General features: G+C 49.1%; 4 protein-coding genes across 4 annotated transcripts; 2 read left to right on the forward strand and 2 right to left on the reverse strand.

Moving 5' to 3' along the window:
* Window positions 1-1,390: 1,390 nt before the first annotated feature.
* QC761_403480 (uncharacterized protein) lies at window positions 1,391-1,636 on the forward strand (the record flags this gene model as incomplete). Its single annotated transcript, XM_062878630.1, has 1 exon — window positions 1,391-1,636. The coding sequence occupies one exon, from the start codon at window positions 1,391-1,393 to the stop codon at window positions 1,634-1,636; it is 246 nt and encodes an 81-aa protein (XP_062732206.1).
* A 670-nt stretch (window positions 1,637-2,306) lies between these two features.
* Window positions 2,307-3,446, forward strand: QC761_403470 (uncharacterized protein; the record flags this gene model as incomplete). Its single annotated transcript, XM_062878629.1, has 1 exon — window positions 2,307-3,446. The coding sequence occupies one exon, from the start codon at window positions 2,307-2,309 to the stop codon at window positions 3,444-3,446; it is 1,140 nt and encodes a 379-aa protein (XP_062732207.1).
* Window positions 3,447-3,464: 18 nt separating this feature from the next.
* Window positions 3,465-4,813, reverse strand: QC761_403460 (uncharacterized protein). Its single transcript, XM_062878628.1, has 2 exons — window positions 4,040-4,813; window positions 3,465-3,983 (listed from the first exon to the last, which is right to left on the reverse strand). The coding sequence occupies exons 1-2, from the start codon at window positions 4,466-4,468 to the stop codon at window positions 3,612-3,614; spliced, it is 801 nt and encodes a 266-aa protein (XP_062732208.1). The 5' UTR covers window positions 4,469-4,813; the 3' UTR covers window positions 3,465-3,611.
* A 6,575-nt stretch (window positions 4,814-11,388) lies between these two features.
* On the reverse strand, window positions 11,389-13,215 carry QC761_0065700 (uncharacterized protein). Its single transcript, XM_062872642.1, has 2 exons — window positions 12,495-13,215; window positions 11,389-12,437 (listed from the first exon to the last, which is right to left on the reverse strand). Exons 1-2 carry the CDS (start codon window positions 12,513-12,515, stop codon window positions 12,183-12,185), a joined length of 276 nt encoding a protein of 91 aa, XP_062732209.1. The 5' UTR covers window positions 12,516-13,215; the 3' UTR covers window positions 11,389-12,182.
* Between the last annotated feature and the right edge of the window lie 60 nt (window positions 13,216-13,275).

Consider the following 13,275-nt stretch of genomic DNA (forward strand, 5'->3'; position numbering starts at 1 on the left):
TGGGGATAGTGGAGGACGGTATTTTTATAGGCTTTGCTGAGCTTTGGAGGGTGATTCCTTTTCTTAACAAAAATATAAACCGCTTTTTCCTCCTCAATTTTGATGATATATTGCCTGGTGATCAAACTCATGCCAACGGACCACAACACCAAATTGGCACACATGAACGTCCTCCGGGTTCTGTTCATCAGGCTTGGCATGACAAGAAATTGAAAACGGGCCTAACACACATCAATATTCAAACCACCAATCTGTCACACACCAGATTGTAGGCATTCTCCCTATCAATATTAGCTCGGACTCAAACTGAACTGGCTTCATTAGATTTCCCCAGCTCCATGGCCTCTTTCGGTGCATAGCCACCACCGTCATCACATCCGGCCTCCTCCCTCTGCCCAGCACATCCAGATAGCCCAATCTGTCCTTCGATCCCTATCCCGCTCACCTGCTGGATCTGGTCGAAGATCGTGTGGCCAATAACAATGCCAAGACAACAGATGTCGAGACCGTCCCGGCCAGACCGCATAATATCCCGGTAAAGACACCTACAATCATCAGAAGCCCGGATATGGAACCCTCGTTGATTGATTCGAACCTGCCAACCTATCACAGCAGGGCAGAGTTGGTCGTCGAAATCGAGCGTCGCAAGATGCAGGAAAAGCGTGGTTGAGCCCCTCCAAGGTCTTTTCTTTGGACAAAGATACTCGACCGACATGGGTGACTTGAGGGAAAAATTTGAGGACAATCTTTGGGAATAATCTTGGTTAATTGCGCGATGACTTAGATTTTTGGTGTTTATTGACGTTTGTCTATACCGGGGAGATTTTATTGCCTTTGGTTGGGGGTAAATGGGATATTTTAGGTGTGGGAGTATTCAGTGGTAGAGGGAGAGTATGTACTGTACTATTGTAATGAACTTCTGTAAATCTATCGGTTCATGTGGGGTAGTGATTGATTATGGGGATATTGTATATTAATGTATTTTACTTTGTTTGCTTGTACGTTGCGTCTTTTACTGCGGTGTTGAGATGGTCAAAGGGGACATGTTCTTTTAACGGACCGGGATGTTTGGTCTTTCATTCTACTGCCTGTAAATATCATAGTTTTATGGCTGGTGGCACGTATGGTGCACAGGTCTGCTGCTATAATTCACGCCTGAATCTGCCCCTTTACCAAAAGCTAAAAGAATGATGGTCAGCTGCCCAGGCAAGTACGCGGCGCCGTGCTATGTCGGTGCTTTTCCAATTTTTTTGTCCTCTCCCTTCAACATTTTACACTGATCAAAACCACCAACAGCACTACAACGTGACTACATTATCGAAAGGGGTATGTACCACAGCACCAGCAGAATTACACACCAACACAGCAGCCCAGCCATCATTCAATCAAGATGGCCAACCCCCATCCCGGTCCCGTGCTCCGAGAAGAAGAAATCACAACAAGCAAATATGCAACTGACACCCGGCCTACAGTAATGGAAAGGGCGTTCCCTTTTCTCAATCTTCGACCCAGCCGTCGTGGCAGATGCCATTTCCCCGCCAGCAATGCAAAGGCACGTTTGTTCGGGACTCTCATCAGGCACTGCAACAGGCCCACAACATACGACCAATTAATCAAGCAAACAACTGGAGGGTAATCATGCGGAGAGTTGGCCTCTGGTGTTTCTGCTATGTTTGCAGTCTCCCTCTGAAAAGCGAGACTCACTGTCTGGCCAATGTACACCAGTTCCCTTGCCTGTACCCAGGCACGCCAGGTTGAACAATGGTTCCCCAACGAGCCGGCGTGGATATACCACATGCTTTCGAGACACGGCCTGAGATCGAACGCGACATATCCAGTTTTTGAGAGACTGTGACTGTGTTGGTAAGATTTCCGCCCGTCTTGAACTGCTGAATGATATTGACGCAGTGCTTCAGAAACAGGACAGGCTAGTGGGAATGACCGGGGCGCAAGCGGACAGATATGGAGTGAATGGACCGGGAAACTGGGATATGGAGAACTTGGCTTGTGTGGGGACATTGATATTTGATGATGAGCGGTAGCATCAGGTTATCCAGTATGCATGAGACAACCAGCAGTAATCAAGAATCAAGGGCTAATAACCGTGACTGACAAGAGTGGCACAGTGACAGGCAACAGTTGGAGCCAGCAACGCACTGTGTGGGTCCGGTCCAACGACGACTGGCCACTCATGCTCGGTTTCAATTTTCAAAGAAATCAACTCCACGGCACCAAATCACAGCAGCGCTGTCATTCATGACCCATGGCCTTCTCCCTGAGGTAACACCTACCATTCTCGTCACTTGATGACGATGGCATCTCCCACAAGACCAGCCCCGGAAGAGCTGGTCACAGTCATCATCACAACCTCTCCCACGCCTTCTGCGCCATCCACCGAGCTCTTGGAGCAGATTGCCGCCTCTTTCAGAAAGCACTGCGCCTCTCTGATTCACTGCCGTGTCATTGTCGTCCTCGACACCTACGATCACGTCAGTAAGAAGCCGCGACTGAAAAAGGGCCATGTCACACCCGACAGCGCAGCAAAGTATGCCGACTACAAGGCCAACGCCAAGAGGCTCATTCTCAAGGAGTACTCCTCTACCGAACGGCCCTACGGCACTGGCGATTTGGTCAAGGCGCAGGAGAAGGCCGAGTTTGGCTCCGGGGCGGCAGCTTATGCATCGCAGGACAATGCGGTGGTGATGAACATCACGACGACCAAAGACGGGCGCGTCACGTTTGTTGAGCCGGTGCAGCGGTTGGGATTTGGGCTGGCGGTTCGGTCGGCGTTGAGGATGACGGTTACGCCGTATGTCTGGATTCAGCAGCATGACTGGGCGCTGGTGACGGACATTCCTCTTGGGCCGCTGTTGCAGATCATGCAGCAGCACAAGGCCCCGCCTTCAGCAGAGCAGGAGGACAAAGAGAATAACGAAATATTGCCGGAAGCTGTTCGACCTCCGGTTGAATATGTCTGCTTCCCGTCGATACGGATGATGGAGTACGCCACCTCAGACCATGTCATGCTCTACCCTGCTCTTCGCGCGTTGACCCAGCTTCACAAACAAAACTTTACCGTTCAGTCGGAGTCGGAGGACGGGACAGCCGTCACCTCGAGGGTTCCTCTCACGCCTCTGTTTCTCTGGCACGACAAGCCACACCTAGCCTCCACCAGCCACTACCTCAACCAAGTCTTTTACAGCCGAATCGCCATCCAGAGGGGCGCCTTCATCGAGGACACCGTCGGTCATCTGGCAAGGGACGAGATGAAGCAAGGAAAATGGAACAAGTGGGCTTGTTGGCTGTATTACCCGGACGAAGGGAAGCATCTGTGTCTCCGGCACCTCAAAGGGAGGACATGGCGGGGTGTCGAGGCCGAACTAGCGGCCAAGCTGGAGTACATGCGGTTGAACGGTTTGAACGTCAACGTACAAGTGCCCAATTGAATCAATGCCTTTTGGATTATTCATTGTTACCTCCAGACTTTATCCCAATCGACAAAAAAAGCATGGTATCTCAATTCTCAACAGATCCAAAACCTCTACATGCGCCGTTTACACCCGTCTCAACATACCTCCAATCCAACAGACATGTTCCTAGTAAGCGCAATCTTAGAACGGAACTTCGCCGTCATGGAATTTCTTATTCCTCGGCGGATATCCCAGACGGTTCGCCTTCCACCTCTTCCACTCTCCATACGCAGCCGCCAACATCCAGAGAACCCACATCACGGCCGCCACAGCGACATACGCCGTCTTGAGCTCCTTGCTCGCGCCCGCCATCCACAGCCCGAGCCCACCGTTCGCCATACCGAGCGTGATGAAGACACGACCGTTGAACAAGTGGAGGTATGACCACATCTGCCTCGTTTTGAGTCTTTTGAACTTGGCGTGGTGGATGAACCCGAAGATTGGCTGCAAGAGCAGGCAGACCAACACGACGATGCCAATGATGGGGTGGTAGCTTCTGTTCGGATCGGAGAACTGTTCTTTTGTTAGCTGTGTTCAAACAGTCAGACCAAAGTGACGGGAGGACAAACCATGTCACCATTGTTCCCCCTCGCCCTACCGACCTCCCTCACAAGATGAAGACCCAGTCCGACAGCAGCGATATACACCACCAGCGCAACAGCCTGCGAGATTCCGTGCGCCCAGATTGCGAACCGGCCTGGTATAACACGCATGAGGATCGAGCCGGAAGGAAACAAGATCGCCATGGCCAAAGCAGCGAGGATACCGTGAATAGCGCGGGTGCGCATGGCAGCGTTTATGTCGAAGCCAGCCCCGGCGTTGAAGTTGTTGAACCCGGAGGAAGATGAGCCATCACCGTTGGAGCTGCCGCCGCTGGTATAAGGGTTGCCGGGAGAGCCATAGTAATTTTGGGCGGAGGCGGTGGAGGCTATCCCTAGCACGAGACTGCTGAGGACGAGGGGGTTTGGTTTTGCATTCACGGCTGGTATCCTTGACATTGTGGGGATGGATGGAGGGGTGGGACAGAAAAAGGAGTAGTCCACAAAAGTTCACGAGGGGTTTAAGGGGCTGGAAGGGGGCAAGGTAGAGGTCTCCAGAAATAACAAGATCAAGAAATGCAAGGTTGCGTTATATCAATCGCCGAGACAAGCATGTATTACGCGGAGTGGTGCTGACGAATAACTCGGCATGGTATCATGTTGTGAGATGCAATAGCTACTGGGGCAACGGGTTCGGGCGGCGGTTGGGAGAAGTGACCGATGCCGGCATTTTTTCAAGCTGATCAATCCATTCTTGAATGGTCCGCTGGCGTTTGGGTGGGTCTCAGTTCAGGAACTACGGTCAGGAACGGGTGGACGGTTGAGAACGGCCGTTGGTGGGGGGGACGGTCCCGAAGTTAACTAACAGATGGGTTAGGTGTGGTAGGGATGATGAAAGTTTGGGAAGGAAGCTTACGCGGACCAGTGTTTCACTTGTGCATCTCGGTCCCGACGCACGAGCGGCGGCCGATGCATGTGTGCCTGGGAGAACCAATGGGATTATTTGATATATCTGGAATAGGACACCGCCTACCCACCAATAAATCATAAGGGAAACCTATCGATATACCGCTCTTGAAATAACCAGAAAACTGAGAAACAAGCTGCCGATGTGATGGACAGCTGAGCCGTCATGTCCCTTAAATCAGCCATCGTCTGAGAGGTGTTCGCCTCCAGCCCTTCCAAGCCCACCTCAACAAACCCTGTCTCGTCCTCCGCATGTTCCTCACTGCGCTCCTAGATCTCCTCACCTCCGTCGCCCCCCTCCGCAGCAGCAGGCAACTCCATCTCCACCACCCAAGGCAACTGCCTCTCCCTCCCTTCCCCATAAGGCATGACCGTCGCGTTCACAAAAAGGGTGTTCCTCCCCCGCACAATCTCATGCTCATCACCATGACAGTGCCTCGTCTCGACCCCTTATCCCTCAACTCCCTCAGCCGCCCCTCCTTTTTTTGATTTTTTTTTTGGGTAACGGCTAGCAGGTCTTTGTTGGTTGAAAGTAAAGTAGATAAACTTTCAATCTTGACCGGTGACTTGTCCCCAGTCCAGGAAATGACCTCAGCCCCCCCAGCCCTCATGTATATGCCCAAAACAGTGCAGCTTTGGCCTAGCTGTCGCGATGGCATCGTAGATGCAGTCCCATCCGGCTTGCTTGCTGTTGGGGTCTTTACCGAGGATGCCACGCGGTGGGGAGTGGGTGATCACCACATCCACCTCCTTCGGGATTTTGAATGTATGACCTTTCTTCCGGTTGTGAGTGAACGCCTTGGAGCTGTTCCTTGAGGGGGAGTAAGGGCTTGCATACACCGTCAGCAGGGCGCCGTTTGCGAGGGCAAGAGTACGAGTGCCTTCGTCAAGAAAAAAATTTTTTCTGAGGAGGCGGATTCAAGGAGGGAGGTGGCTGCTCCCGCCGGGCTTCGAAAACGCCTTGGCTGGAGGTGGTCTTGGGGAGGAAGGCTAGGAGGTTGAGGGTGAAGTCTTGGTTGCCGGCGATGAAAAGTTTGAGGGGAGGCGTTGATGGTGCGGAGGTGGGAGAGGGCGTGGGTGAGTTCGGTGAGTCGAGAATTCTCGGTGAGGTTGCTGCAGTGGATGGCGACGTCGATGGGTACGTTTGGGATGGTGTGCTTTGTGGGTTTGCAGCAGTGGGTGTCAGAGAGGATGAGGAACTTGGTCTTGACCGGGGTGTCCATTTTGGTTGAGGGCCGGGGGGCGAGGAATGATGTGTTGGTGTTGGTGGCGGGTGCAATCGAGTCAAGATCTGACTGTGATGATAAGGGAAAGAGATTTCTGAATGAGAAGAGAAAGTTACTGCCGTTGTTGGAACTTACTTAATACGTATACAGGATCAAGAGATTTCAACGGTGAAGGTTTTGTTCACTTTTTACGGGAGGTCTGGTGAAACCATCAAAGTCTGGTAACATCAGCCACGGCGAAATTTTGCAATTGGTATAGAGTTTGGAAGTGGTTTCTTCCCTCCTTGAATGCTGCTGGGTAACTCAAAAAAGTAGAAGTCACATCTAATATGATCTCAGCTATGGGGACGGTCTATCCCGCTGTCATGTTTCCGTATTTACGAGCTGTTCTTTCCAGTCGAGGAAAATGTTTTGCCGTTTTCGGGCTCGCTTATGGGGTATCGCAATAACAAGTGGCACCCCACTCTCTTTGCTATTATTAATGTCAATTATGGGAGTTTACTAAGAAACTATAAAAGGCGAGTACTGAGAAATTATGTAAATGACATTAATAGGATCGTGGGATTATCACAATAATCCATCGATCCTGGTACTGGATCATTACGGCTTGGCAACGATTCAGAAAAATCCATGGTGTATATATACGGAGAAACTAGACGGCTTGTAGATAGTTCCGCAGTACTCAATGGCAACATATTTACAGCATCTTGTATTTACATTAAGACTACTTATTAGGCCCTTCTTAGCAGTACCCAACCATTATTCAGAAATTGCATTTCACTATGAATCACATTTAGAGGTTTTAAGTAGGGTTTTATTATAGCCCCCCGTCCAGCAGAGTAGGCTATCTTTTTACTTTCAATATAATTAAATGAGACGTTAAGCCCTAAGTGTGACGAGCCTTTAATTAGAACCTCTGAGAGGTTTACTGGGTTAAAGGCTGCTTATAAATAACGGTTCGGTGTAAGTAAAAGGTATATAATAAGATAGAACAATTGTCTCGGTTTTAATAATTTAAATTTATATTACTTACTGCAGAACTATCTATACTGGCCAGTTCTTCCGTATATATATAAATCATAGTCCTCCTCGGCTCGTAGCCAAGATTCCACGATCCTATACTAGATCGCTATTCTCTACCAACGATCCTGTGCTGGATCGCTATTCTTTACCAACGATCCTATGCTGAATGGTTATTCTCTATTAACGATCCTTTCTTCATCCTAATTAGCCTGTTCCACACGACAGGACGGGAGCGTCTTCGAGCCTTATTATCTCTCGACTCCTAGAATCCACAATTATCACTTAGGTCGTAACACCTTGCCTTGTGTGATACGCTGCCCTTACAAATATTACCTTGCTAATTAGTATTAAAAGTGTAACTTACTAGCTACCTGGCGTATTGCAATAACCGAAAATAGATAGACTACCAATGAGAAAGGTATAGATTAGATTCGGTACTTCTATTTCCATATAATATCTCGTACAAAGGGCAAATACCAGTTATTAATCCTTAACGGCTATTATAAATAAGAGGCTTAAGTGCCCCGGGCCGTAGGCCTCGGGTTCTTACCGTAGGTATAATTTTTCCACATAGGAATACCCTCATTCCTTCCACTTTAGCCTTTACGAGGGTTTCATTTAAGGGCGGGGCCTACAAGTCTGGCTAATCCGCATTCCAAGCATAGCGTCCCTACGTCTTTAAGAGGCCCGAACCTTATTCCGCATTTCTCTAGCGGATAATAAGCTTTATTTCGACTATTTAACTTAAATTAACGTACTAAAGGCTACTCGGTTCCCGTGCATCACCTGCTAGCCTAGAAGGGTCGTACTGGGCTATCTATAGATGTAACAAGGGCTGTAATATCAGGGCTTGGAACTTATAGTTCAATTTAGGCTAATAATCTTTGATGGCCTCGAAGAGCGTGATACTGAAAAGAAGAAGAAGAGATATAGTTTTGGTGTTTCCAAACGCGTATTTTATCCTCCCTCGCGTAGCCCGTGCCTTAGTTAGCCTCAGGCCATCGCTAAGTCCTTCAATATCCTACTGGGCCAGTGGGCTTCCTTAGATAACCGCTATACCTCCGATTATCTACCTCACTTTGAACGAAAGGCTTACAACTTACAGTTACCCCTCCTTACGGTAGTATCGACAGTGTTATTAGTTATAGTTACAGGTATATAGCTTTTACCGTGTAACAATAAAGGGGCTACGATAGTTAAAAGACTAGTACTTCCCTATCGACAACTATTTTATAGTTCCTTCGTTAAAAGTCGTTTTAACCAGAACGCCGTTTCTAATAGTAAATTATATAACAACATATCACGACCCAGGAAATAAATATAGGTCCTAGGGAACGGAGAGCCAATAGGGATTATCCAATCAAATATAGATCGATGAAGGATGGCATCGATCCAGGGGAAAGGATACTGGATCCAGGAGTATAAGTCTCGATCCAGGATGATAGGAGTCTTAGCAGGAGGTCTATATATACGGAGGAACTAGATAGTTTGTAGATAGTTCCGCAGTATGCAATAACAATTTGTATTCACGGAAGCTTATGTTTACATTCGGACAGTCTTGTTGTACACTATTTAGCTACACCGAACCATTACTCAGAAGTCGCCTTCAATTATATATCCCTTTCAGAGGTTCTGATCAGGGGGTCGTCCCACTTCGCTCCTCTTTCTCTCTCCTTCATGCAATAACAAGAAGCCTTACCTAGTCCTTAGTCGGCACTATAACAGCTGGCACCCGACATATAAATCAATCAATCAATCAATAAATCAATCAATCAATTAACCCATCAATCAATCAATATATTATCGCCCGGCGGGTAAACCTAAAGGGCAGCTACTACTAATTGAAGCATACATTCCCCAAGACATACCCTGATCTCCCTAAACCCCAGGTAAAGTCCATTCTAGCTTATGCCCTCTGTTTTACCATTTCTCTACGGGTTCTTATAGGTGAGTAGGATTGTTAGTAGGCTAGTTTAAAGTCGGTTCCTCAAGTGTTCAACGTCCTATCTTCGGCGGCTGAAGCGGTGCCTGCTATCCGTGGCACGAGGTGATAGGTATAGGGTCGGTGGAGAGTGGTGGTTGGCCAGTTAGGTATTTTAGTTAGCCTGCTACGGTTGGTTCGCGTCGAGTCGGCCCGTAATTATTACGAACCCAATTATTGCCCAAACGGCCTCGACGTTCGGAGTCCAGTATTCTTTATCCGACGGCGATTTCCCTCCTAGATAGTAAGAAATATTGCCTCTGTGGGTGGTTGTGCACTGGAGCATCTCTGCTCGGTACGCCGTCCATGTCTTGTACCAGAAGAGGAAGTGTGGATTTTCGCTATGTGGGGCTTAGTGTTATGAAGAGATACGATAAGGAAAGGCACTACGCCCGATTAGGATAGCTTTTACAGGTCATGGCTTGCAGCTACTATAAAAGACCCATTCGTAGCTAGACCTTTATTTACTTTCTTCTTTTCTTCTTTAGTTTACAATTTAATTAATGTGGAGGGGAGTGAATGTAGAAACGAGGAAAGAAACCTTCCTCAGATTTTGGCAGTATGTCTTCCGGAATCAGCATTAGATTTCCCTCGAAATGATAGTCTGGATGTTCACTATCGATCCCTTATATGTCATTTATCTCAGCTTTTATTGCCCATGGTTGTCAGAGACTCTCACGGGTAAGTCGTTTACAACTGATGAGAGACCAAGCAACATTACGGCCCTAGTGTTGCAAACCCGCGGGCAAGTTGCCCCCGACACCATGCACGCGTTGCAGCGGAGGCTTCGGGCCTTTTACAGAACGTATCGTCATGGACACGCGGTTTCGTTCAAATTCAGAGCACATGCGCCAACTGCCGGTTTGATGATAGAAGCCAGTTTTGTCCCTTCCAAGGTTCGGTGTTGTGAGGGAAGGAGAGGCATCCAAAGGCGCTAATTGAGCCCATTGTATGAGTCAGGGATGGATTTAATGCTCGAGTTTCATATCTGACGAAGGCAGGTGTAGGGGTCCAGCAAAGAAAGATAGGTTCCACATGGTATCATTTTCGAGCTCCCAGATCAAGGTTTACCTCGTACCAAACCTGCTACCTACCCACCTATACCTACCACAGCAGGGCAATATGGTACTGGAGCATAAGGCCGATATTGTACATTGGGTCCCAGTGCCTGTAGACGCGTAAAAGGCAATGGATGATGCTCCCACTCACCCAGTTGGCTGAGCACCCAGTAATTTAAGTACGTACCCGGTGGGACACCCCCTGGTGACATCACTGTCAACATCCACCTAGGTACGTGGCAGTCGTCATGAAAACCGCTTCGATTGACGGGTGGCCAATGCGAGATCCTTAATACAATATATGCGATTTGAATACCTTACCTTAGCCGCTTGGTCTGGCTGTCGTTGTAACTAGTGATGTGACCTTGGTGGTGATGGATCGGCATATAAAGGGGGTGTGTTCTCAAGGGTCTGTTTACTAACAAGAGACGGGGCGGTATTGACAACCAATTCAGCTCATGATAATAGATAGATGGTATGACCTACTTTCCCATGTTTGATGTCGTCCAGACTATCGGTAGCACACGCAGTACCTTTGAGGTGTTGCTCAATCACGGTGATCAAAGTGCACTTCAACATGGAAGACCCCTGTCGACAGTTGGCTTTCGAATATCAGGTTTCTTTTGGGAAAAGCTTATGCAAAGACCATGGGAGTTTCAGGGGCTCAATCAAGAAAATGTGGAAGATGCCCTCCTCATCAATGCAAGTTTGGGACTCGCACTGATTGGCCTAAAAGTGGCGGGAGCACGGAGAGTGCGAGTGGGAGCCGAGACTATTAGGAGACTCGGGGGATGAGAGTCGCAGCCGTAAGAATGGAAGCCGTGGTTGTGGCTATTCAGAGAGCCATTCGAGAAAGAAGTATGGTTATTAGGTAGGAAGACGGCATGTCAGTCAGGCGGTAGTGTTTATGGTCGGTATAGATGGAGAAAGGAAGACAAACGTCAAAATTCCCAGTGTCAATTTTGGAGGGGGTTGAACGGAACAGCAGGCTGTTTGGCAAAGCATAGGAGGGTTCATTTCAGTTTTGGAAGCAGCTACCAGAGGCGGCCTAGCGCCAGGACTGCTGAAAGCGTTGCTTTGGTTTGAGCGGTTCACGAGAAGAATACTACCGTATCAATCCATCCAGAGAATACCGTGACTTTTGAAGATAAAGTACCTTAGGTAACAAACATTTGACCCTTGATCACTCAAACATCCCCAGGCTCGGTAGATGGCACCTTCCACGGTAATGGCCCGTTCCGACGCACCCCACTGGGTTGCTTAAATGCATAGGCTACTCGAATCAGGATCTTATCCGAGAAAGCCTTGGAGATTGGAGCCGATGAGTAACTGCAAAGACAAAACTCAGCAACCTCTTGATGACTTCAAACAGCGACAGCGTAGATGCCATACGGAATCTCAGGCGCAACCCTGACCAGGTTCGGCCAAGTCTTTTGTGATGCCCATTGAAGAAGGGACGGTGAGGAGGTCAAGACCGTGTTTCTCCATCGCGCCGAGGATCCCAACTTCGCCCCCGTAGAACTGCCCTTGGCTAACCATCTCTCTGTACTTATCGGTGTTGACGTCGATTCCCTCAGCTTAGGTCCACAAAAACTTTCCAATACCGCGGTCTGGATGCTCCTCGCCCGCAAAAGACTTTGTGAACCCGATGATGTCCTCAGCAGAGTGGATGTGATTTGGGTTGGCCTCGAGGGTCTGAAGATATCGAACTATATCTCTCTTGAACTCTGAAGCCCGTACAATGTCACGAATCTGCTGGTTGAGCTTCATGAACTCCTCGACATCCGGGAAGTCGGCATTGTCAACCACCTTTGCTCCAGCCCGGTGTAGGGTCTCGAGCGCGGACTCTAAAGATATCATTATGGGTGATGTAGAGTCGGCAGTGAAGGTGCTGCGCGGGACATCTATGGTGATCCCACTTAGATCCGTGTCTTTGCAATAGGTGGTGAAGTCGGGGACTGCAAAGGGATATTCCAGGTAACCTCATCGTTCTCGCTTCGACCTGCCATCGTTGTAAGCAGGTGCGCCGCGTCGCTCACTGTTCTAGTGAGCGTTCCCATGACGTCCTGACGCGCCGATATAGGTATAGTTCCATCGTTCGCAATCAGGCCGCGGCTGGGTTTCAGTCCGATGACGTTGTTGAGCTCGGCCGGTTCCAGAATGCTGCCAAACGTCTGTAGGTGGTGTCAGTGGTTCTGATGCAATAACTAGCACGGACAGGAGCCACTGACCTCCGTACCAATGGCAGCCATTGACAATCCTAGGGCAGCTGCAACTGCTGAGCCAGAACTGCTACCCTCAGGTGTAGAATTGGAATAATATGCAGCCGACGTTTGGCCACCCCGGGGGCTCCATCCAGAACTGATATTTAACCCTCTCAGGTTGGCCACTCAGACATGTTCGTCTTGCCTAGGATCCGAAACTCCGGCCTCTCGCTGTTTTCCGATGACTGAGGACTCGGCTGAGGGCTTCGCCCCCAAAAGTGCGAACCAACCAGCAGATACGTCCAATCTGTCGCTCGTAACTATGTTATCCTTCACGAGAATCGGAATACCGTGGAGAGGACCTGATAGACATTGTCAGCGATGACGAATCTAACCGGCGATTCGCTGGTTCAGCTTAGCCCCTGCTTCTCTATTGCTTCCGCTCATTGTCTAGTTCCTGGGCCACCGATAGAGCATCTGGATTGATCTGCAACCCAGCCTTGAACTTAGTAGCTTCGTTGATTCTCGCCAGGCATGCTCTGGTGAGGCCCAGAGTCGTGAATCGGCCGTGACCGGAGGCCCTCGGCAGCCTCGTCGATCGTCAGATCCAGAAGCCAAGGCAGATCGCGTGGGTATTGGGTTATCAGTCTGCTTATGAGCGACATATCAGCAGGAACCAAGATCCCGCCTCTATGTCTTCAACCCATGATCCTCGTGCAATTCTGGAGTGTGACGGCGTCGACGGTATTCCTGCAAGAGACAAATTGTTCATCAGTGAAATACCAGGAAAGCCGAGCCAAATGTCTGG

The sequence above is a fragment of the Podospora bellae-mahoneyi genome, chromosome 4 (genome assembly GCF_035222275.1).
Source record: "Podospora bellae-mahoneyi strain CBS 112042 chromosome 4, whole genome shotgun sequence".
Taxonomy (NCBI): domain Eukaryota; kingdom Fungi; phylum Ascomycota; class Sordariomycetes; order Sordariales; family Podosporaceae; genus Podospora; species Podospora bellae-mahoneyi.